Source organism: Varroa destructor, unplaced genomic scaffold, assembly GCF_002443255.2.
Source record: "Varroa destructor unplaced genomic scaffold, Vdes_3.0 BEIS01000006.1, whole genome shotgun sequence".
Lineage (NCBI taxonomy): Eukaryota > Metazoa > Arthropoda > Arachnida > Mesostigmata > Varroidae > Varroa > Varroa destructor.
In genome coordinates, this window is record NW_019211459.1 from 32358813 (window position 1) to 32384916 (window position 26104).

General features: G+C 40.8%; 2 protein-coding genes across 10 annotated transcripts; both read right to left on the reverse strand.

The window, feature by feature from the left end:
* Positions 1-34: 34 nt before the first annotated feature.
* On the reverse strand, positions 35-25693 carry mv (lysosomal-trafficking regulator mauve). Of its 2 annotated transcripts, none has more exons than XM_086992960.1 (26): positions 25647-25693; positions 24966-25058; positions 17148-17238; positions 16227-16365; positions 15895-16057; positions 13444-15557; positions 12958-13133; positions 12471-12712; positions 11886-12126; positions 11451-11601; positions 10935-11103; positions 10641-10842; positions 10348-10518; positions 9913-10137; positions 9178-9663; positions 8758-8862; positions 8236-8580; positions 7734-7974; positions 7123-7356; positions 6543-6790; positions 6063-6317; positions 5432-5709; positions 3721-5158; positions 3256-3546; positions 2747-3074; positions 35-2493 (listed from the first exon to the last, which is right to left on the reverse strand). In XM_086992960.1, exons 3-26 carry the CDS (start codon positions 17235-17237, stop codon positions 2141-2143), a joined length of 8685 nt encoding a protein of 2894 aa, XP_086849086.1. In that variant the 5' UTR covers position 17238; positions 24966-25058; positions 25647-25693; the 3' UTR covers positions 35-2140. The 2 variants fall into 2 exon arrangements, with proteins under 2 accessions (XP_086849086.1, XP_022666066.1); XM_022810331.2 differs by lacking the exon at positions 25647-25693 and adding an exon at positions 25266-25581.
* Positions 20120-25916, reverse strand: Ogg1 (8-oxoguanine DNA glycosylase). 8 transcript variants are annotated; one of them, XM_086993001.1, is made up of 3 exons: positions 24414-24670; positions 22318-22407; positions 20120-22041 (listed from the first exon to the last, which is right to left on the reverse strand). In XM_086993001.1, exon 3 carries the CDS (start codon positions 21971-21973, stop codon positions 20972-20974), a length of 1002 nt encoding a protein of 333 aa, XP_086849127.1. In that variant the 5' UTR covers positions 21974-22041; positions 22318-22407; positions 24414-24670; the 3' UTR covers positions 20120-20971. The 8 variants fall into 8 exon arrangements, with proteins under 8 accessions (XP_086849127.1, XP_022666085.1, XP_086849129.1 ...); XM_022810350.2 differs by having other exon boundaries at positions 24403-24670; XM_086993003.1 differs by lacking the exon at positions 24414-24670 and adding an exon at positions 24308-24326.
* Between the last annotated feature and the right edge of the window lie 188 nt (positions 25917-26104).

Consider the following 26104-nt stretch of genomic DNA (forward strand, 5'->3'; position numbering starts at 1 on the left):
TACTGAAGTACTGAAGTAAGGACTGGTAAAGCAGTTCATCAGCATATTTCTATTTATTTGTGCAGTGCGTTCATGACACGATATTGTTTCGGCGTATATGTTTTCAAAGATAAGACAAAGAGCCATCGAATGAACTGATTTCATATAAAGGCGGCCACAACGGTGATACACAGGTAACAAGAATAAACATTAAATCTACTAACATAATAACTTGATTACTTTGCGTAGTCGGTACGTAAAATTTCTATTTATTTCGAGTTTAGTTTTTTGTGTACTATGTAGAAATTAGAAATTACATATACTTTAAATCACACATATTAAGAGCTCTACATTTTGGCTACTTTTTTAAACGCCCTTCTAATCCATTGGCGTGGCACTATCTTACGATGAGTGTTTCGACCAATAACGACGATTGTCAAACTTAATAAGAGGAATACTGCAATATGTGAGACTGGGTTGTTTCTGACATGAGTACACGCAAAACGGAGCATATATACTACGCGGCGATTTTTATTTAATGTGACAGACATCAGCTGTACTTTTTTAGAATATGGTTGACACTATCGCTGGAATAACGCAACGATGCTTTCTACAAAATATAAGTATTATTTTAACGGTTTAAAACTTGATCTAAATTGAAATATTTACCAAACAAAATTTAGCTACTGTTAAGGAAAGATGTAGGATAAAGACGAACGAAGAACTGACAAGTATAATTGAATATACAAATTTGTCTTCTGCTGTGTGGTCACGATCATGTGACTATATTAAAATAGCAGTGATTCACAGTTCCTTGATATATATATATATAATATTTTTTTTTTATCTTTATAATCAGTTTTATAGAAAAGACGGGGAAACGAAAAAGCCAGTGTTTTGCTAGATTTTCTTGAGTCGATCATTCTGTTTTGCGAATGTGTACTTCGACATATGATGATTTTGTGTATAGTTCTTCTTTTCTTAATTTATCTTTTGACGTGTAACTCCAAACAAAAATAGTACAAGCACTATCACTGTTAGGCGATACTTGTAGAAAACAATCTTGTGGTTGATTGGTCCACTGTAATCGCGTAACTGGTAAAAATGGTAATAGCTGCTTTAACACACTACTGTAACGTACTGTAATGATTCTAAGATATCAAGTATTATAAAAAAAAAAAAAAAAAAATGTATACACTCCGTGCTGATCCCAGAGAGAATGAAACCTACGATACATAAAAGTTTTAGCCTTGGAGCGCGATATTCTCACTTTAAGCCTTTATAAAAAGCTAAATGATTTCTGTCCGTCATTTTATTACAATTAAGTTATTCAAAATATAACGATGGAAAAACTGTATTCAGATCTTTTTTATATCTTATTCAACTAGTATACGGTGTTTTGTTATTGCATATAAGGTAGCAAGCATTGAGTATAGATTCTGCACTCAGGGCATGCAGCCTGTGGCTTTCGTGCAGGCCGAGACACATGCACACTCACAGATGTACAACCGATTGTCAATTGACCACCCCAAAGAAGATGATTAAAAAAGAAAATCATTATCACTCATTATCAATATATCACACCCAGCGAAATTAAAATCTACACCTTAGCCAGATTCACAGGATATATATATATATATCCTGTGAATCTGGCCTGACAAAAACCTGGTGGGGAAAGTTATATATATATATATATATATATATATATATATATATTACTTTCCCAATCAGATTTTTGTTGTTTTAAATATCTTTCTCTCTCCCCATATATATACATATATAGAGGTTTCAATGGTGTGTATATCTCTGATGCCTCCTGTGAAATGAGTGAGTTCGCAAGGGACATCGCAGTTGTTCTTGAATAAAATATAATACGCATGTTACAAAACATTATCTGCTGTATTTTACTTTCCTTCGATCATTTCAATAGACGGTAACCGATAATCTAGGTAGTAAAGCTTTGCGATGCATGCGTAAATTGATGTTTTCAACTGACCCATTTCACATTAATTGAGGCAAGCATGAGCGCTAGTCTTCAACGTTGGCGGCTTTCGACTTAATGAGTACACTTGATTAATCAATAAACGTGTTATCAAAAAAAAATTATTAACGTCATAGAGATTTAATTAATTATTAACGTCATATAGATAGATGGTCATAGCTAGAGCTTTTCCTGGAGAAATTTCGGTGGCGCAACGGTCCCAGATTTATGGGCAGCGCCCGCCCAGGCGCATACTTGTCCAGACTGATCGGCAGCAAAAATGAACTGGTTACAGATTGAGAAGACGGCGTCGGCAACGGGGCTGCGCATTCGTGGGTTTAGTTCTCGAACAGGAGCCAGATTCCAGGAAGAAAATAGTCGCAGAGAACCGTCGGCGTGCCCGGCCAGCAGCAAATTGACGTTAGCACCTTCAGGTGCCGATGAATATGCCAAAGAAGTGACTCGAGACAAACACTCCAGCTGTGCCACAAACACGCCGTTGATTGTGTACAGATGTAATTTGCTGCCACCGTCTGAAGTCACCGAAATCGGAAATTGGAGGTCTTAACATATTTGAAAGTGTACTTGTAACCCCATTCAGGTTATAGCGAGGCGTGTTACTGTAAGCGAAATTTTCTTAAAGCGACATGCCTGTTAATCTTGCGATCTAGATGTCTTTTCGAATAAACCCAACCCATTTGAATCGGGTTCACTTAAGGAGAACTCACTGAATTTGAGCTGCCTGCATAACTTCGTACATATATCAACTGTTTTCCAGGAACTTACTGGTAACATCCTGGGCGATAGCTACGTCTCCAAGAGTAGGGCTAACCCTGGCCAATGTAAGCGGCTCACCAATCTGCAGCACAGTCCGAACATACTTGAGACTGTTCAGGTCCCAGAGTATACACGACCCGTCGTTAGATGACGAAGCAACGATGAAGAATTCGGGGCAGACATCGACATGCAACACAATGTCCTTGTGGCCAATCAAATCATCTAGGTGGACGGCACTGATCGAAGGTGTCACCCGCAATCGAAACACTCCAATTCGGCCTGAGCTATGACCAATAAAGAGCTCTGGTCGGTTAGTGGAACAGCAGACGAATGACACCTGCATAAAACAAACAAATAAAAGTGAAAGAACAATCGTGGAAAAAAACAAACACAAAATCTAGTCGAGCTTGTGAGACGATATTCTCGAATTCCAAGATCAAGCAAGCAAGAACGTTGTCCCGTAATCCAAGCGTGGTAAAAACACGTGTGATAACTTTCAATGTTATCGTAATACGTACGGGATCGTATGCGGCATCAAGAAGGGGTTGGGGCACCAGGTCCTTGCGTGTTTTTAGCCGCAGTACTGCATCGCAGTAGCACCAACTGAGCAGTGCTGCTGGCGAGTCATGGCCACCGAAAAGCTCTGCTTGATTTGATACCCCAACGATTCGCTGGACGTCTAGCGGCCGCAGTCGTCCGAAACCGGGTGGACCAAATGCTTTGGACCAAATACACTCCGGTGGGTTTGCTTCATCGGGACTTCCGGCTAATACACCCCATCGGACCCCGATCACTGTTGGCAACACGCGCTGCAATAGAAATGAACATCATATGTTTTGCGGCACTCAGTGGCTACAGATCAGGTACACCAAAATAAGACTAGATGAACAATGGTCGACTATCGATTAGGAAGATGAACATTGACTTCAGATCGTAGAGGAGATATCAGATCTTAGGCGCGTATAGCGCATAATTTCGTTTACCTGTCCGACAGTTTTCGACGGCGTGCTAGCTACTGTACTAAAATTGACGTTCGGATGCGCCTGCGTGAATAACTGAATTGGCATTTGACCATACGTTTTAATCATGGCCCGATATGCCTTGAGTGCGATTGAATCCATTTGATCAGTTGGCGGAGCATTGTGTGCATATGTTGCCGGATGGAACACGTTTAGTGCGTCTACCGCTGCTCGGCCCTGCTGTTTGTAGCCAAACACCAGATCAATCCAAAGGTTAAGTCGTTCAGTAACCGTCTCACTTTCAAGGGCTGCTAAATTAATCAAATTGAAGAGACGCGCATCATTCTCACACCAGGGCGGGAGCCGTACATCGTTGACTTGTTCGCCATTTTGTCGACTGCCAAAATCGAATTTGAAGATGTTTCGAAGAAACTCGGGAAAGTAGAAGAACTCTGGAATTAGTTCCTTGACATCAGTTGGACTATCGCGTGAAGCGAGTCTCCACGTTGTTTCCATTGAGTGAAATGTACGATCGGGAATATCGAAATTATCATCTTGATAACTGAGAAATGCCTGCGTAAACGGCGGCATGCGCACTAGGAAATGCAGTACAATGCCCGAGTTAGAATAATGAGACCCATAATGGAAAGGGCCTGATACCACAGACAGATTTGTGATGTTCTCTTGGCTCTGCCTGAATACATCGACGTAGTGAGGTTCACGGGATTTGTCCTGAACAGCAATCGGTTTGTCCAATACGCGGAAGTTCTTCGCGTCACTAAGGTCAAGCTCGTCTTCGTCATACTGTGACAATACGAACGGAAATACAGGGTATTGCATCAGATTATTGAAACTGCGGCCAGCCATTTTGTTGAGGTATGTTAAGTACTCAAAATTTGTAATCAGACGTCTTTGCCAGCGGGCTGTAACCGCCTGTAGAGCTTCAGGCTTCTGCAGTTTATCACAGTTCAGTGTGAGCTTATCATAGAAGTCTTGGCGATGTGCGCGATTTTTAAAGACAAGAAGACACGTTAATCCTGAATTGAGGAACATCTCAACAGCTACATCAGCATGCTCATAGCGTCGCGGCATCAGCTCGGTTATTGTTGAAAAGGCCCAACTCAACGCGCCGACCTGTTTATCTTCGGGGACAAAGCGCACGCTTTCTAAGCCAACCAGAACCTCACCACTCGTTTCAACACTCGCAGTGATCATTGAACACGAATGAACACTGAGAATCTGTTCGAACGAATGGAGCCATTTTTCCCGTTGGGCCGCATGCTGGCAGTAGAGAAATGCAAGCGGTGGAGAAAATTTAGTTTGGGCCGTGCCGCCGTTAATCCAAAAACGTGGTTCCAGGTCGAGATGGGCGCGTCTGAGGCGTTTACGCATACGCCATGGACCTTCGGTTGGATCAAGCTCCCACGAGGCTGGCACGAACTCTGGCATGTGCCATACGGCCCTGCAAATCAAGACATGAACAAGATGTTATGAATGTTTATCCTTAAAAGAAAACCCTATAACATGAGAAGTGAAGTCCACTAGAGATATAATACCACAGAAAACACAAGATACAGGCTGAACTAGCGTGGTTTGTATTCACATTGTGAACTCGATTTTGTATCGCGTGGCCAAATCGCAAGCCCATAGGTAATACCGTGGTAATTGGAAAGGAACGTTAGTAGTAATTATTAATAAAAAAAAACACCTTTAAATTTTTTTTTGTGGTAAATACCTTTCATGGGTAAGCCGCTGTGCAATCCCCTTCCATTTGAGGCGAAGTTCATATTCGACACATTTGCGACCTTTGTATGCACTTAGAAAGGCCTTGCGGACATAGTTTTGATAGTCGACGATCGTCCTTGTAACCCGCATCGCAGCGTCGGTTACGTGTTGCTGTTCCAGGTTCACTCGAGACGCGGCAAGCTGGGAAGCACCCAGCGCCGCCGTGGCCTGTGTGTCCAGGAACGAGGCCCGATCCTCTTCGAACTGCGCAAGCCACTTCTGTCGTTTCTATAACACAAAACAAAATTGTCACACTAGAATGAGTTCATTCGAATTTCAAGACAGAGCACTTGAAGTTACTGACAATACTGATGTCATTGCTTTTTAATAATAATAACCATGACGGTCATTATTATTACCATTATTAGAAATTGTCCTCGCTAGCTTATTTACGGCCTTTGGTACGCAAATCTTTGTGATAGAAGTGATTCGATTCGAAGGCATAGATTATACGTTACGCTATCAGTCAAAACATATGTATGGCCCAATATATTTCAACCAACTTTTCGTCGACAAAATTCATCGACAAAAAATAAAATGATGCGAAGAAGATATTTCATACCTTGTTTACACATACTCACCATCTCGCAGCGGAATGGTCCACTGTCAGGGGCTAGGCTATCAGCGATTGAGTTGAGCAAAATCTTAGTTCTCTGATCCCCTTCGGAGCCCTCGGAAAGTTCGACGACAAACGCAGCCAACAGTTCCAACTTATTTGCAGCGAACAATGGAAAAAGGGCGCAAAGGTTCGGTATGCGACCTAGAAGATCTGCACTACGTAAACGACAAGAAATGTCCAGTGTGGGCCGCAAGAGTGCTAGGGCCAAGTTCGATAGCTGTAATAGTAACAGCACCAATTAATGGTAATGACATTTCAAGTAAATCAAGTCAAAATTTATTTGAACTCTGGCGTTGAAATATAGCTCACTCAGTTAACCTCTTTGGCATGGTGAAGGACATCATTGGAACGAAGCTGTGAATGACTGAAGCGTCATAAGCACACAGTGGAAAAAACCATAAACCATCCATAAAAAGGTGCAAACGAAAGGTTTTTCACATACTTGATACACTGCAGTTTTTGATAAACTTGGATGATCGTCCTGCAGACATGCCATAGCGAGCACATGTAGTACGTCGCCTAAACAAGCGAATCCTTCGGTACAGAGTAGAACTGATGGTCGTGAAAACTGCAACAGTTCAACAAGTAGCAGAAGTTGCCGTTCCAGAACCTGAGGAGAGCAACGCCCGCGTCTTCCTGTCAACGTCCCCAGAGCTCCTGATAGTCGACTTCCTTCGGCCGTATTCAAATCTACGCCACATAGATGACCGTTGTCCAAACAAGGCAAAAATAAATGATTATTATTTTTCCCTCAGTTTATATATATATGCTATTATATATTATATAGATTTACGCAGCATGACCATTATATATACATATAATGGTCATGCTGCGTAACCTATCGCATACAACTACAGGGGGCATTAAACAATGTTAGCTTAAGGCGTTTGTATATGATAAGCTAGGGTCACAATCTACTTAAGCTCACCCATGAGACTATCCGGCGCTCATAAAGAATGAGCAAATTTGACGAAACAAGTCAACGAAAAAACAAGGCAGGGAACTGTTGTTCAAATACTAACCTCGTTGAACTGCTAGCCCAATGGGGAATCGTATGCATGTGTTGCTGTTAGGACGATTTGTAACTATGTCCTCGGATTCATGGGAATAATCCCAGTTATTGAGAGTGTTTTCCGGCTTCTCTTCCAATAGCGCAGGAACTGTGATGTGCATCAAGATATTGTGTTTGAGTGCATCGCTAAAACCGTGCAACGCACCTGCGTAGAGCCGAGGTATGTATTTTATGCTCGTAGAAGCTAAAACAGAAATCGATATTATTGAGGAATCCACTGTAGTATTATGTGGGAAAAGTTGTAGTGTTTCAAGAAAAATGTCTAGAAATTACTAGAGCAATATTGCATTTCATAAGCCTGTATTTGAGCACGCCCGCGTTTTGTGAAGCGTATTATAGGTATTCCGTAAACAGGTCCACCCGTAAGTGCGGCCCTGGTTCGAATATGATTTATAGGGAAGGACAAATCCGTTTTACTTGCATACAAATTCTCTGACTTGCCCAATATGTGTGTATGAAGATATTTTTCACTTTGAGTAAATGTACCTCTATGCCTAATTCGCATCACGCCAATATAAAGGTTGATGCTATTCAAGTGAATTTTCGCTTAGAGTCACCTACTTGGATCATTCTTCACATAGTGTGCATATAAACGCATGTAGAATTGTACAGCAAGTTGAGTACTTGCAGCGGCAGCCCGACTTTCGGTTGGTTGAGCGGTTTGCAGTGCAACGATGACGCGAACAAGCGCATATAGAGACTGTGACAGCGCTCCTGTTAGATAAGGCAATAGTTCACACACCTGTTCGACTATATTGTAATAAGCAAGACTTCTAGCAATCGGTGGGCAGCCGGAGACTACCTGTAAAAAAATTCGTATTTCAAATTAGCCATATTGGAACGCTTTAGTAAGACGAAGTACAAGCCTAAAAATATGGAGTTTGTTATTCTTGAACGGGAGAAAATTGCCCAATTTTTAAGTTCAATTGGATTAAAAATGCTGAAAAAAGGGGTTCATCCATACGGTTCGTAATCTCGGTGGGCAAGGACCACGCACATGTCGACAACTTCAAACTAGTTTACACTTCATGTATACAGTTAAAGTCGAAATCGAGTAGCCTACCTGGGCTAATGTCGAAACATACTTCGCTGCCAGATCAGCCGAGGTGCAGCGATTAATGCATGCTAGAAGCACAACAGATGCTTCCGGCCACACGGCAAACGATGGACCAAGGGGCAATTGCTGAAAGTTGTCCATTTGTTCAAGTCGCAAAATCTGTCGTCCTGATGCCAGCTGAAGCACTGCGAGAAGGAGCTCCTCACAACATTCGAATTGTGAGAGCTGATTTGCCAGCAGTTGAAAGCCGAAAATGCAAGTCGATGCATGATTTGAGTTCTTCGTAGACGCAAATGACGTCTTTTGCGATTCGCGATCCACTCGCAGAAATTTGGCTAGACAATTAACGACCTGCATCAGTGTACAGCAAGGGACAAGATTATGAAAAAAGCTACTTCGATTCCTGACGAACTATACTAAGTCCCTGTGAGACAAGCTACAAGATCGGTAAAATCGTTGTCAACTTTTTGTTCTTAGTATTGTTATAGTTATTATCGATAAAGACGAATGGGTATCTGTCTGACTCACAGCCACGCGAAGCTCGTGCTGTGGCTCGTTGGCAAGTACGACAAGAAGTTCAGGTCGCAATGTTGCAACAGTCCCACCCTGCTGTTGAAGAACCGCGCAAAAAACCTGTAAAAACATACGAGAGTTAGCATGTTTTAATCTGTTATATATCTTATGCCTTATAATAGAAATAGAAATAGTCAATGGGTCATATAATGGCCAAAACCTAGAAAGTATCTACAACTTTTTATTGTCTGAAGCGTTAACTACTCGATATAGGACATTCTCATATATATATATATATATATATATATATATATATATATATATATATATAAAGAAGTTCGCGGAACAGTAATACTATTCAAACATTTAAACTACCACTTACAAACGTTGCTATAAAGCAGACTAATACAGGTATCCCATGTGTAGACTGCGTACCTTGTAGATACCACAGATGAAGGTGCACAAAGCTGGATTATTGCGGCCTTTATTCGTACAAGCCGAAGAAACGGACGCCGACATGCCTTGCTCACTTTCGTCTATTAGATTTCTGTTTTCCTCGACGTCTAAATGAAAATTGCCATTACTGTCTGACCTTGTTCCTTCCCCACGTCCATCATAACGATCATCATTGACATCAGCACCATCAACTAACGCTGTCTCCTTGGCTGAAGTCAAGTCCATTTCGTTCTTCGACATCGAAGAGGGATGTGCTCGCCCTGGTAGGGCTCCCCAAGCTACGCGTTGATTTCTTGTATGAACGACGTATGTTCGGGTTGCATCATGCAGAAGTACAACGAAGTCGATGAGTGAACTAAGTAGTGCATGCTGGTATCCAGTGACAGCTAACATTGACGATACCAATTCAACCAGATCTTCCGCGGTGTTTATACTCAGGCTGCACTGCTCTGAAGCATATTCCTCCTAAACCAAATACACGGACAACTACTTTAATGGTGACGATAATAAAGATAATAAAATTATTTTCTTCATTAACTAACTTCGTCGATTTAATATTTGCTTGATTATACTTGGTCCTGTGGGGTTTGAATCAGAGATTACAGGATTACAAGTTTCAGGTATTAGCTGTGCCGTACGCCGGCGCCTCGCTGTAAGCTTGACTATTCTGCAGGCTACTCATAGTGTTATTCCGACAGTAGCAAAGATGCTCACCTTAAGTATATTCAACAATCTATCAAGAACATTCACTTTAACCAACTGATTGACATTAGCAATGTGATGCGGATTTCGCAGTCGGGTGCAGCGCGCAAGAAATGCAGCCAGTTGCGCTCGTTCCGCTTCTCTCCAGCGAGGCCACAAGGGCAAAAGCAGCTCAGAGAGTAACTCTGCGCGGTGCAGCTTCAAGCCCGTTGCATCACAACAGTGAGTCAGGCACATCTGAAACAATCGGAAATCGTTGAAATCAATTAAGCAAGTGAATTCTTGCTCCAAGATGTTTGAATGGGGAAGTTTATGATTACATCAGTAGTCGTACAAGTCGGTAAACAGTGAAAACAGCAAATCCACTAAGTTTACTTTAAAAGTGTATTTCATGATCAGCAATATATGTTTTTAACAAGGAGAGCTGGTGTATTGAAAAAAAATTACTTTAAGTAACAAGAGAGATAATTGACATTTAGGATACTCTAGTACGAGCATCGTAAGGCCCAGTCCCTCGCGCTGAAATTCCGCTTGCAGCTCGGGTCCAGACTCGGCCGCTTGAAGGACAACTTCTAGTGCTGCTGAGTGAAGATCCTGTCGGTTCGTGCGTTCGACCACCTGTAGATAGTTAGCCGATACATTGAAGAATTAACGGACTTTTAACCTACTGATCGGAATAGTCATTGTATCGATGACGCAGACTAGCCATCTGCAAAATGTAGTAAACCGTGCGAGCTCACCCATGCTAACAGGAAGAGAAGTACTCTGTAGCCTCCGAGAGATGCTAATGCAACATGAAGATTGTGCGAAGCTTCGAGCGCGACGCAAGGCTCCATTGAGAAGCAGAAGACATCGTGTTCTGATGGCAGGTGCTGCAATCGACGTGTCGATGAAAAAAATGACTGAACGCTCAGCTTCGATTGACGTGGATAAGCGACGAATCTGTGAATATATCAGAAACGATGTGATGTTCAAGTAGAATGGAACGAAGTAGAAATAAATGGAAAAGATTGACTTTAGTAAACTTATATTACCGAAGTGGGTCCGTTGGCTGGTAAGCTAATGCTAGGTGTCGCTGTAGCGTGCGCAGGCTTCCCTGAAGTTCAAAAATCCGCGAGTGTGCACTCAAAGGACATTCAACTAGGCTTTGGTACGAGGGACCAAGACGATAAAGCACCGTAGAGTGATCGCCTCGCTCAAGTCCTTTGCAATGTCAACACACAGAAATCACATCCAGTTAAATAGAAACAATGGTAGTGTTAACAATTGTATTTCAAATGTCTGTATTAATTTGAAACTGTCGATGTAGCAGAAATCTGTATACATTTCTTACTACAAAGAGGCTACAGATGTTGTGGCACTTGTAAAGCGTTCAAAGTATTCATCTGTTAACAATAGGTGAACATCTGTGTTATAAATTAGGTTCAAAGAAGAAACAACGCAACAAGCATTTTACGTTAGTAGGATCACATTGACATTATTTTTATTTTTCTAAAAATACTAAGAAGAATTTTCTAAGAAAGCACCGATAACGTAGATACTAGTTATACCTTTGAATAACATAAGGCTGGAAATGCGAATAGGGCAAACTTGACAGCCCAGAAGCACTACTTCAAGGCTTGCGAGGGCTCGATAGGGCACCCCTTCTAACTCGCGTTTCTGTCCGTTGGTTGATACCGAGATCTTGTTATGTCCGCTCATCTGCAACCAGTCGTTTAGCTTCTGCTGAATAATGGTTTTTGGATTGCACTGGATGATTTTTCAAAGGTGCGTTTTATGTGATCCTTTTTTAAGTAACTTCTACAACATTCAGGATTAACAATTTGAAACAAAACGTTTACCAATAGTACAATAAGGTACTATATCAAGGAATATTACAGTTAGCCACTCCGTTGCTCTATAGATAATCCTGATTAAGCTAACGAGTAGTAACTTGAGTGACTCTATCTAAAATCTACCCACGCTTGCTGCATAAGCAGCGTTACCTCTACGTAGATGTGGGCCCAGTTTCCAAGGCCTCCTTGATTTGGTAACGAGGACAGCATCGGTAAGGTGCCTGTCCAAAGTCGCTCGTACAGAGGACGCCCAGTGGACAAAACAATTCGGATCATCGCGAACCCTTTGCCTTGGCCGTCATGGAGTCTCTGCTCTAACCATGCTTCAAGGAGAGCCTGCCGATTTCCTAGCGACACCAAATGTGTTGTGCCAACAGTATCAGCACGAAACCTACTCAAGATGCAGCACCGATGGTTTATAATGGTTAGATTCTTGGGCACCTGTAAATACTAAACGTTTCTATATTGTGATTGACAGATGCCAGTATAGGATACATGTTTAATTCTATTATATATTAATTGATTCTAGATCAACCTAGGGCATTCGTTTAAAGTGATCGTAGATATGAAATACAGTAATATCTCAGCATCATACAACATTGGAAAGCCCAAGAAAAACATATTATGAAGTAATCGAATAACCATTAGTATCTCAAGACTGTAAAAAATCAGGTATTTCACTTATTAATTATTATTAGATTTATTATTAGAATTAAATGAATCTATATAACATACCAAAGTGAAAACGACACTCCATCAAAATCGGTCACTGTGGCTAATGGTAGCGCAGCTGCAGCACCAGCTTCCGCCCACGGTCCCTCACCATCTAACATAGTTCGTTTGGTTTGTGCCAACCAACTTTCCGGGGGGCCGAGTTGCTCACGCGTAAACGGCCGAAATATTAACACTCGATCGGGGTATCCAAGTGACCCTTGGGGCTGGTAGAGCAACTGATTTAAATTATTCAGAAGTGTTTCCTGGTAAAGTGGTAAGTTACTACCTTAGAGGAAGTTCAGCGTTCGTTTCGATCTACAAACTGAAAGCGGACGTGCTTTATATAAAAGCACGATTTTTAGTTTTTTTAACTAAAGACCACCGTGGAATAGTGGTTGCTCCTCAAATGTTCCACAGCTGCTAGTTTTATATGATTTTCTTAATATACATCACAGTCTATTTCTAAACGAACGAGTTTCGAATGAAAGATAATACAGTTCGTACTTACATAGGCCGGTTTGTCAACTTTAAAAAGCTGCAGAAGATCAAAAAGTTCATCACTAGTGATTGAATGCCTGCATAAGATCTGAACGAGATGCAGCAGCGCCTCCGTAAGCTGGTCGGAGTATGACCCAAATTTCCGGTAGCCCGCTAGGTAGCTTCGACAGAGACGACTGGTAGAGCCTGTGCGCAAATTCGCAATATCATCATTATTATATCTCTATAAATAGAATCAGCATAGTATAAGCTGATTTACATTGTGGGGCCATTCCTGTCACCTATTTTATATAAAGACAGGCTTACTCTCCCACAGTTCTCACTCTTACGTGATTCATCATATCATAGTGATATCAGCAGATCAAGCCCAGTGTACAAACTAATTTTTGTATCACTTCGCTAACTTAACAGAACATGACTAAGTACCAAAAAAAGCCGTAAACAAATCGTTAGGCTGACTTGTTGTTTCCTCCTCACACTATTCCCATCTACGTACCAATTTCCAATAGAATTTTCAAAAGTTGATCACTCTGAAGACACATCATTGCGAGATGTCGCAAACTTCCTGTGAAACTGTTCGCTGCCACTGGCGATGCAGTTAAGATAAATGCTGCCATATCGAGACAAAGGGAAGCCACCTCAAAATGGACGGCAGGCCGCGGTCCTGTAGGCATTTTATGTATTCCATCCAAGCCGCTATCGCTGTCTTGATCTGCTTCATAGCCTTCTGGCTCTCCACCATTTTGTGCAGCATCGGTGCTGGCGGATCCGTGCGCGGCATCGTGAGGCGCTTCAACAAAACGGCTGTCGGTATGCGCTTTACCGATACGATTATATATGTTTGTAGTGATGAGAAGGGCGATCTTCGCATAGTTGTCGCGATCCTTTGGGATAGCGTTGTAGATCTGCTTGCAGATTTCTGCGCGTTCAAGGGGCCGTTCGCAATCAGACCATAGCTGCAGGGGGCAAAGGAATAAGAGCATGGCTAAAAGTATATCGCAAATTTGATAAGCCACGTTTGTGGTTGCATCGGCAAGTAAATTAAGAAGTAGTCGATATGAGGTATCCAAGAACTGGAAACGCGATCGGATGTAGTACTCCTTGACGCACAACACATTGGCCTTGTGAAATGTTTCCAACAGATCTGCAATCGGCTCCATCGTTAAGTCGGACTTCTGTTTGAGACAGTTGTTCATCTCGTCTTCAATAATGTTCATGAATGTCTCTAGAGCCACAAGACTACCCGAAATTATTGTCTCAAATAGTCTCATCGATACTACCCGTGAGGCAAGATCACTCACGAACAAAAACGTGCTAAGCAATTCGACATGTTCTTTTTTATCAAAAAACTCCGTGGGTAGAGACGGCAATGTATCGAACAAGCTCCCTAATAAAGGAAATACTAGCGGAAGATCATCCAGTCCTAGGAAGGACGTGAATGCAGACATCACAATCTTTTCGTAAAGTTCTGTACGCGCGTCAACATTGCTTAATGACGCTACAACCGCAAGATGGCTAGCAAGCTCTCGAGACCGCGTCGAAAACAGTACCCGCGCATACGTCGCCGATGAGACGCTGTTTAAACGATTACTGCATACACGACACGACCCTGTCCGCCGGTGGAACGCTTCCAAAGCTTCGAGTACGTAAAGTCGTTCCCCATCCGAAATTCGTTGAAAGAGCTCGAGCAAAGGTCCTACAGGTGGATAACAGCAACAATAAGCGACTCGTCGAAGCTCATGTAAGGCTACCAGTGAAAATCGGGCCACAAGACGTATTAGGCGTTCACATATTTTCGCGGCGACACAGACATGTTGTTTACTTTGTGCTCCAAATGGCACCCCGTAGCTGTCGGTATGATGGAACACGTCGGAGTGACGACCAGATTTGAGACGCAATTGCTTCAAACATATGGCCACTTCTGCTAGTATAGCGCAGTGCTTCTCAATAACGAAGAGATCATCCTCGAGCTCATTAATTTTCACTAGGACAGTGAGCAAATTGGACTTGAATTCTGGACCACTATTGCTTACTAGATGATACGCAATCGTGAGCAGGACCGTAACACACTCCTGACGGAACGTCGCGTCCTGCTGGTTTTTGAGACAAGACAGCAAGCTTCCAAGCCAATCGATTCCTATACCATCACCTTTTTCTATCAGAATTTGCCTTAGCAACAGACGGAGGGATATTAGTAAAAAATGTTTGTCAGTCGTTCCATAGAACACAATGCGGCCGAAGTGTGGTTCAGTTTGGTATACACAATCAAGCACGTCGAGAAGCAGAGCGGCAAAATCTTTTTTTGGTAAGTATGTACTGTACAACTGGGCTTCGTGTTCCGTTAAATCATTTTCTACACTAGATGTGTCGGGGTTATCTGCTCGTCGTTCTTCCAGTGATAAAGGTGGGCCCTTTATGGACGGTAGTTCGCCTTCGGAACTTGAGGTAAATGTGAACTCTTCGATCTCTGGATCTTTTTTTTTCCTGTGATTCATACTTCGACGTCGATGATGTGTATCTATCAGTGCCGGTTTGTCGACTCGCGAACCCTTGCGCGGTGGTAACATCGCATTCACCAACGGCGATAGGGACGACGTGTCTGCCTTGACACTGCAGAAAAGAAAGCATAAGTCATCAAAATCAATTTTTGATCATTTATACACATGTAGGATGAATACTGAGCTTGGTCGGATATTTAAACTATTTAAGGTAATAGGATATCAATCAAATTTTATTCACCCATCTTTATCAATAGTCGTCTAACACTCACTTGTGCAACTTAATAACAAAAAATATAGGATCATTAAAGCACCTGAGTTTATAGACAGAAGTTCCAAAACAATTTGGGTAATTCCTTTTTAAATTTAATACATTTTGTAAATCTGTACAAACACTTACTATGTTAGGTTAAAATATAGAAACATAACTGTAAATTTGAGATCCTTACAGTGCTGGATATGGGGACTGCCATGTCGCATGTTCCTCGAAGTGCACTTGTTCTATGAGAGATTTCCATACCCCCTCTATCGCTTCTAAAAGCTCCACTTTGAATGGAAGATGTGTTACTCCGATCAACTTTAGCATAACAAGTAATTTCCAGCAAACCGGATCTGAAATTACGAAATGGAACGTCTCATAATGCATAACGGCGTTGCTAACGCAGCTTGCTTGTGTCTACTACTGCAGACAGCATGCAAGATAATCGAACGTTTTGACTTTATCGTTACGCCGGTTGAAATACGTGAACTTATAACACGAACACTAAATCGAGCTGCTCACCGCTCGCTGGATCTTTTTCCGTACGAAGGCGATTGACGAGCACATAGCTTGCGATGGACACGGCTTTGCTCCACGACAATGGATCCGAGAGGTAACCCCTAATATGAGCTGAGAGGAATTTACAGCTGAATACGTGTACCTAATATAAGAGAAATTACCAATAAGTGTTACAATGTTGAATGTCCAAGATTTAAACCCTTCTATATGGTCAAAAAAAAAATATTAAAATTAAAACAATTTCTTCAATTACATAACCTCTACTTATTTTGTGTTTTAAAATATTTAGATCACGATGTAAACATACAGTGTCCGTACTAATGTTTTTACGCTTCAGGCGTATGGATGTAAAGAAGTTTAGTTCGAATTTGATGTTTAAGATTTTACAGCTTTCAGTTTCTTAAATACACCCACAATACAGGATAAAGAAACAGTCGAATAAACAAAAAAGGAGTTAATATCACATATTATCAGCAGCATAGAACGTTATTTCAAGATCTAATAGACTTGAACATTGAATTACTAAAAATAAAGAAAAGCATTTCGCTTTGTGAGACCTCTACAAGAGTAAATCGAGTACGTCACACGGACATAGATAAAATTATAATCAGTTCGAGTTTAGATTTTTTAATAAAGTCGAGTTTCCTTTTCGTTGCGATTCACAGTAATGTACAATTAATAGCTTTTTAATATTACCTTGATTAGATGAATGGACATCGTGTAATTTACTTTATGCCGCTTTACTGGTACAAATTCAGTCACTGCCATTATATTGGCCTCACCTGCTAAAGCCATGACCTGTAGTGTCCGCGTAAGTAACTCCTTGTTATTTATTTCTTAGGTAACAACCTTATTCGGAGGAAATATTCAGAGCACTACTTACGCATGTTGAGTACAGTTATATATACAATAGTCGATCCGCACCTGTTCAGGGCAATCGGAACTTTTTGCTGACAATCCAACTATGATCAAACTCCAAAGGCGATGTAACGAGGCTTCGTCGTCTTCGTCCATCCTGCAAGGTACATACCGTTACCAACATTATTGCTCTTAGAAATGCTGAACTATGTATAGGCCTTGTAAGCTACTGCGCGAACTTGTCCATAGATACCTAGACCCCTTTGAGTTCACAAAAATGAGAGTGCGTTCGTTTATACCGTATATGCCGAGGTAGTGGTTTAGACGGCCAAGTCTCCGATTGAAAGAGACCAGTGGTCGCTGTTTTAAGCCCAAAACAAGACTTGCACGAATAGAAAAAGTTGCTTATATTAAATGAGCCATTGGCCTCTTTACTTTGTATCGTTTCACTTTTTCTATGGAGCAGCTAATTATAAATTTATCAATCTTATAGATGTTCACAGAGGTCTGTTTTCTGATTATACTATTCCTCATGTACACATTCGTCTTATACGAAACAAAGCGGCGGCGGCCATGAAGGTACGTGCTGTTCTGCCAGCCGTTGCTGTGCTACAGTAAACCGAAGTAAGCTCAGCATTTTAGCATATCGTCTCTAAAAAAGCACGAGTTTTCAAATTTGCTGGTCTCCAAAGCGACGTGGACAAGTATGTCTACGACAAATTCCGACCTAGAGCACCGCTTACTTTAGTGGACATGTGTGCTGCCATTAAGAACCACTTAGAAAGGGTTAGACAACAAGAACAAACATCCCTCAATTTTACCTAAACGCAGATCCATGAAGCAATCCCATTTAATGTTATCTTTACTGTTAATGAAGCGACTAATGCCTTTTAGGTACGCAGGCGACCGCCCTAACAAAAGATAACGCATTTCACTATGCAATGACAATTAGGTAGTAATTTATTAATTACAGCCTATTTGTATAATATAATATAATACTATAATAAGAATATCAAGGAGAATCACAAAGAGCTAAAAACACTACTGAGCCTATTTTGTATCATTTACTGATGTAGAATAAGAAAAACACAAACCATACTGTTTCTATACGAATAGATCATACTAATATAGCGAGAATACACAGATCATTCAACTGTCAAATCTACAACTATAAGACCGAGCAATTAATAATAATTCTGATAATTGTGCAAGGAAACAAAAATATTTTTAGCATAAACTTTGTTCATAGTTAATCACGTTTAATGATAACAGACAGCGAAGGATTAAGAAGGTATTAACATTGAGGCGTATGCAGCTACACATAAAGCGCGACTTGTCATAAGCCGAATATTTAAAAGCGTCGATGCATGGATAGGTGGAAACCCATTTTGTTACAAAGATACAATAAATGATACTTCATTCAACCGGACATATTTGAACTGAATTGCAACTATAGAAAAATGTTCGATGCAAAATCAGCGTTGTACAGACATCAGTGTCAAAACCAGCAACCGTTTCACGAGCGAGTTTGAATGACGTGTTGCCTAATTTTATGTGTTAAAGGTGTACAGTGTCCGAAAAGCACAGTGTCTATCACTGCAGAGAGAATGTTTTTGTAAAAGGACTTTCATCGTTATTCATTTGAATATCGTTCAATCACCCAGAGCATGAAGGAGTATCAGAAACATCCTGTAGATAGCAAATTTCTTTAGAATTTATTTCTATATTAAACGATGAACATAGTAGCGCCATAGTAGCTATTCGAAATTTATTGAACCTTCCCAAAAAGCCCGGCATAAGCATCTACGGATTAGGCCAATCGCATGCGTAATTTCGCCAGAAATGGGACAAATAAATCTAGATAAAGCTATCTTATTTAAAGATACTCAGACCGGGTATTTTAACGATATATTTCGTGTGTTTACTTTTATTTTCAAGATAAATGGGTAGTACAATTTGCAATAATGCGCGATTGTATAAACGTCTGATGTGCGCTCGTGCTTGACGATTCAGTTGTACTCTTATGTACCATAAAAGGTTTTCATAATACCAAATAGGCAGTGTGTCCTAAAGACGTTCAAAGTTAAATTTATAAAAAATACGTATAATCGTTTAGGTAGTGATGGCTTCTCCGTACAAAATGTTAAAGCGACCGTTGCAGCGATGATTCCTGTTTTATTAAATCAATTTCAAAATCGCATTGCGGTTCTGCCGATTGGTGGATGCCAGTGGGTGCTAGTCGACGGACGTTTTTTAGAGCCAAGTCTAATTTTGTCGATTTTTAGCTTCGATACATTATCTTTTCTTTTTGATGTGCTTCGACAAAATGTCTAGGGGAGAGGGGCACCATAAGGAATTTAAAAGTTAGTTGGAGAAAGCAAACAGATAAGGATAAGAGTTTTCGTAACTGCATTTTAATACATACGGGTCCTACAAAAACTACACCAGGAGCCCTAGCTCGTAATCTCTTCTAGTAGCTAGTTCTAACTATTAGTCTATGATATATATCATATAATAAAATCGATTTTCCGCATTATACTTTAGGTGAACTTAGGTTCGAACACCTTTCATATTTAAAAGGTACTTAATTTACTTTTCCAGCTAACGAATTTCAAAGCTTGCCGGATACTGACGAATATTCGGATTTGTTTTCTTTGTATTGCCTGTAGCTAAATGTACACAGTCGTATAATAGTCTCTAAATAATGATTTTTCTTTGTCAGTTTTTTTACTTTTGCGTTCGTAGAGTAAATGCAAGCACCGATGTGTTTCTTAGAAATAAAAGTAGATATTTAGTAGTATTAATGAACAAACATTAATTCTATACCTCGGCATTGAAAAAGTGGTTGGCCTAAGCACAAACTGAATTTCACTCGCTTTAAAGAGTGAACGTTTACAACCTAGTAGCCAACGTCGTGACAACTCATTGGCGTAAAGGATTCAGGTAGAATGGGCGCTTGCGAATTCTCCCTTGATTGTCGACAATGTCGTCTCTTCTATTACCAATGTTACCACTAGATCAATAAAAACAAATCAAAAGGCAGTTACAGAATTTTACCTTTAATCTATGGCATAGTTAGCGCTGCGTACATTTTATAATTCTCTTTGTCACTTGCCGACTCTTAACCCATTTTCGTTGAGTTTTGATGTTCTAGGAAACATTATTTTCACTACAAATATTGCTGAAGCAATTAGCCCTTTACAAACTTCTTGTCTATTTAAATAGTATTTTTTTTATAAATGTATAAATACATTTTTATCAATATTAACAAGTGTTCATGAGCCTGGTCTGTTTGTCTGACACATGTCACGTTGGCTCGAAAATTATATTTTTTTTATTCTATTTATTATTTAAAAAGTGCTTCCATTCAAGTGAGTTAGCTATTCATTATAGCCATTCATCCTGCATGATTGGTTTCCTGCTGCTTGAGGCAAGGTTACTACCCGTTAACTATGTTACGTGATGTGAATCGGGACACTTTTATACACATACCTGTATAATAAGAATCATACAAATCGACTCGTTCTTGTACTTGCGGATTTGCTAATTATATAACTATTAGCAACGTTCTTATTACTATTACTATTAATAGTAAAAATTTTCGTATGACTCAATAAAGTGTGTATGCTATGATATTAGCCTTGAAAAAATACTGAGTTTTCGTATATTTGATACCAGACTCGAACTCATACGGACACATACGCGACGTAATTTACAATATTTAAACTCTTGAGTCTTTCAGATTGTTATCCTTGCGAGTTATGTTGCTAAGTTCTGGAACACCTCTAGCTCGTATAACATACACCGCAGAAATTGAGTAGATAAATATGATTAAATGTTGTCGTACTTTATCCCACTTCAGTAAGTTTAGCACACTTGCCTCAAGAGCCTTACTTGGCCCCCTGGCGTTTCCGCTTCGAGGTCTTCTTAACTTTTGTGGAATCATTCACCATTTTTCCCAAAGAACCCAAGCTGTTCTGCCGCACGCGCGTTGCAAACAGGACCCCTTGAGCCCAGCCGCTCCAGTCACCAAACCGAGCAACAAACCACTCGACAATACGCGGATATACAACAGGTGAACACTTATTAACATTTTGAAGGCTGGGTATGTGTTGGCGGGCTATTTGGAATACATGCGTATCCACTGGAACGGCTATAGGCTTGTCCAATGCCATGAGACAGACGCAGTCTGCCACCTTGCGTCCTACTCCTGCCAGTGTCATCAGCTCGTCACGGGCTACCTCGTACGATGACTCGCGAAGTCCATACAGCCACTTCTCACCTCCACGTTCGCGCAGTGTGTCGACAGCCTTCGTGACGTAAGCAGCTCGATAGCCAAAACCAGCCTTGCGTAGCTGGGGTTCCAGCTCAGAGCCGACAGCGGCTAGATTTTTCAGAGATGGGAAATCGTGATAGTATATTCCGTCAATTGTGGCTAACTGCGGCCCGTATGCACAGAGTTTGTCGACCATCTGCGAAATTCGTGATATGTTATTACACGATGATAAGATAAACGACATGAGACATTCGAGCGGGTTTTGACGGAGCGTCCGGACACCAAGCAGTATGTCGCCTTCAAAGAGAAGGTCGGAACCCCATTCTGAATATAGTTTGGCTAAGCTCACTCCCAGCTGCAGATAGTCCTTGAGCGTTTCCTCTGGCGTATCCAGTGGTTCCACATGTCGGTTTGATTGCTTCGATAAGTACCTCTCTTCCCATAGTTCATATTCGATGCCTTCATCACATTGTCGAAGTCGATAGATTCGGCCTCGAAGCGTGGACGTCCACCAGTCCTCAATAAGCTTCCATCGAAACGATTGGCCACAGCGAAGAACAACATCAAGATTAAGTTCGCAACGTGAGACAGGCAGAATTCGAGCAGTCGTCCACATAATTTCTTCTGTCACGAATGATCCCAACGGGCGCTTTCTCAGCACAAAATGATGGTTACATCTGTATCCTAGAGAAAATCGGAAAGTATGCAACGATCGTAAGCACACACATACGCACAAAACAGAAACGAATAAAATCATGACGTAGCAAGTACAAAGACCCAGACATTAAGTTCAATTTATATTGTTGGGAATGGTCCTATAGCGCCGTTCGGCGTTTTAGCACATAGTTGTTTCATGCATGGTGTAAATATTACGCAGTGTTTCTTCAGCGGTTTGATGGATACACTATTAGAAGAATGACACTACTCCATACACGATGACTGCTTGGCTCAGCAACTTACAGAAGTAATAGATTGTGTACGAAAAAAAGCCACGCTTCACCATGGCTAACGTTAGGTGCGCGGATATCATTATAGGAGACACCGGTTTTCCTGAAACAATGCTGAAGCTATTAAAAGACGTTGCTTCACAGCCTGGTTCTTCAAAAAGTACCTTTTATAGCTATCACCAAAAGCATATTAGAAGTTAATTCAACTAAATCCCACTTCTGTAATATTAGCATAAAAATATGATTTCTTGTAAAAATCAGCCACATTCATACAAAAAACAAGACATAGCGGAGAACTTAGATGATACACATTGGCTATAATGAATACACAACGTTCATATGTTTTCCAACTAGATAGTTTCGATTCCTACTTTACGAGTGCATAAAGAATCAGTTAGTTTGACCTTTACCACTTTTTGTTCGCATCATTATATGCAAATGCGAGTCATTTGGTCTATTTTACAACTTTACTTGATGTATGTTCATCATTATGGATTGGATGACATTTACAAATTCGTAAGAATGTTTGACATTACACTAAATAAAGAAAAAAAAACTCCACAAATTTAAAAAAATCACTTTTTTTGGTTGTTCAAAGGCACATTTTTGAAACCTCTTTTGCAATTTTCCATCCACAAGTTGGAGATCTTAGTTCCATTCGAACAGACGTATAACCCGTGCATCTAGTTATTTGGTGACATTGTTTCAGCCAGTGTACAGCCAGTGCAATTTTAAAAAGAAGAGATATTCCATTCGCTAGCTTAACCATAGGCAAAAATGAAAACTATTTTTCAAAATTCTTCCATTTCGTTGCTGCGATATGCCGAAGAAAGTCAAGAAGTAAAAAATTAACTGCTAAGGGATCTCTGGGAATAAACAGGGTTTCTGTAAATTGAAATGTACAGGAAGTTACCACGACAATCGATCAGTTTCTTAAGAGATCGCACTCAGATATTGCGCTGAGACATTCGCTAATCCAAGTCTGCCATGGTCATACACACAGCTTGAGTCAATAGAACAAAAGATTAGCAATTCTTTTTTGTTTGGTGTTCTTGCTACCACTAAAGACAATTATATGTTTACCAACAGACTGTAACAATAAACATGTTTCATTAGACTTCTATGCTTTACCTACTGTTATCAAAAGTCATGAGAATGGTTGCGTTATTTTGGGTTGTGTATTGATAGCAGTCTCGATTTGACTTACAGTAGGCTTTTAATGGTATCGTGAAATTAGCTAAGCTAAGTATATTGTTGATCACATAACTAGCTGTGTTCAAAAAATACATATTGATAGCTGCAGCCTATGATTAGGTTAGGCGTTAGAGAACTTCAAAAATGCTATTACAGAGCATAAGCATATAAAGAAACATGTTGCGTTAAGACGGTGAACACTGGATTCATCCAAATAAAGTAAACAATGAAACGTTATTATTTTAAGTATATTCGAGCATTAGCTCGAATCCATATGGCCGCGAGTGCTTTGAGAATATAACTAAATATCATTGACACTACAGTTACCCACATAGCGAACTGGAAGGGACATTTTTAAATGGTGACATGACCACAGTCCATGTCGTGCCTTCTTTTTTTCTTCGTGTCTGAAGACCTATTAAATTACCAACATAGCGATTATAACAGTGTAAACACTTTGCGTATGTCCCTGTTTAATGGTGCCGATGTTGTTATCGTTATACGCAGGCAGGAGCACAGGTCGTATATTTATGAGAAAAAGCCATTGTTTCCGTCGTGGGATCTACTTCGTTGGCGTACACCCTGATATAAAACGGAATCAACGCGGAAATCTTTCTTTTTCCCTTAGTCAAAGAATCAGCGCTCACAGGCTATTAGGTGTGGCTGCAAGCTGACTGAGGTGTTCAGCAGAGGCAACTTCTCTCTCCAGACTGGCAGCAAATAGTTACAGTACACCCCCTTCACTGCGCTCACTTGTACTTTATGGAATTCATATTATAATATTTCTAGCAGTAGCCGATGTTACTGACATTCGCCTGCGTTCCGCGTGGAGCAACAGTCGGACTAGCGTCACATGTGCTAAGTCACAGTACAGAGATACAACTAATATCAAATCGGCACTCACGGAAGTCTTACAATTTCTTAGCAATATGCCCGTTTGAACGCTCCATGAGGGCATTCGGTTATGACACACAGGAAACCGCTCACAGTATAGACGATATATATCGATAATTAGGCATTTGATATATCTATGAAATACGCATAGATCACACATAATATGCAAACTCTTATTGAGTAAATAACATCGATAATAAAATCACACTCCCTCTAAGCCCATCCACTTAGAGACAGTGAGTCACGTCTTTGAACAGTAATCCTATTCAAGCCTTGTGCCTTACTATTCGCTGTGTTTCAAAACAACAACAGCCAGAAAAATCCCATAACGCCACAATATCGACCACCAAACGGCTAGGAGAGGGATGCTGACCATGTGTTCGGTATCAGGCTATTAAAGGCCCGGTGTGTATGCGCTTTACCGGTGCAGCGTTTGGCTTATGTTTCGCATTGTTCTGTAGATGTTGCTATTATTGCGACTGATTAAACTATGCCCTTTAAAGTGAAATTGACTTATTATATTTTTACCGATATGTCATAACCAAGTACAAGCACGACCATAATATCACTAACCTGTATTCGGTCGGCGGCTGCGATGGATGTAACGGTAATCGATACGCCTAACCAAAGCGACCATCCTCTACTTTCATTTTCGATATCCGCTCTCTTTCCCCATTTGTTCCAGTAATGAAGTAGCGACCAGCAAAGAAAATACAGGATAATCCCATGCAATATTAATTTTCGAGTGTTATTTTAGTTCGCTAATTATAATACATTCCGTACAACCTAGCAGCTGGCAAAAATACCCAACCAACTCAAATATCTAAACACACACGCATCTACACACGAATAGCGACTTCTAACAGCACATACTGTCGTCGATTGTTACGCGGAATGAATAGAATACTTTTGAGGATCACTGCACGTTGCGACTTGCTTTCTTTTCGGGCACTATAATTAGTACCATCCTTCTGCTTTACACATCTGTTAATGCCGTTCTGACAGCACCTTATGTCAAGGCACTGGTATCATTGCGTCCTTTTTTAACCTCTTGTCCCTGGCACTTTTTTCGTTTATGAGCCTTTTTTGTCCACGAACCCCAACAAACTTTACTTTATTGCACTCCGCTCGTTTAGTACATGTAGTTGCACTAATCAAAACGGCTGAACACCTAATGCTACACGATATGGGGCTGGACAGAAAACTAACCATCGACCCCTATCCAGATAAGCTGTTTTCGGAATAAGAACGAACCTAATGGGGCACCCGCAGCACCAGCACCAACAGCAGCAGCAGTAGCGACACACGAAAACGGAACCACTTCACGAACAAAGATAATAGAATAATAAAAATAATGAACGTCTTTCAGAATCCGCACCATTACTCACCCGCACAACCATCGACCGCGTTCAGCAGTAGCGGCAGTAACCGAGACAGCAGTCGCTCCGCAGCGATATCAGACATCGAAAAGAACGTGTTCAACGTGTCTGTGTGTTTGTGTCTCCTCTCTACTCAGGTGGTCGTTTATCTGCTCTTGCTCTACGTCGCGTGCTGTTGCCGTTGTTGTTGTCGCTGCTGCAAGCAGTTACTGTGCAGCTGATAACAGTAAATGGTTATACCGTTGTTATCTACGGCTGTTATCGGCTCTGATTCGCGTTGGCCGAGGGCAACAACAAGCTTGTTAGTTTAAATGGCGTCAGTAGTAGCCACGT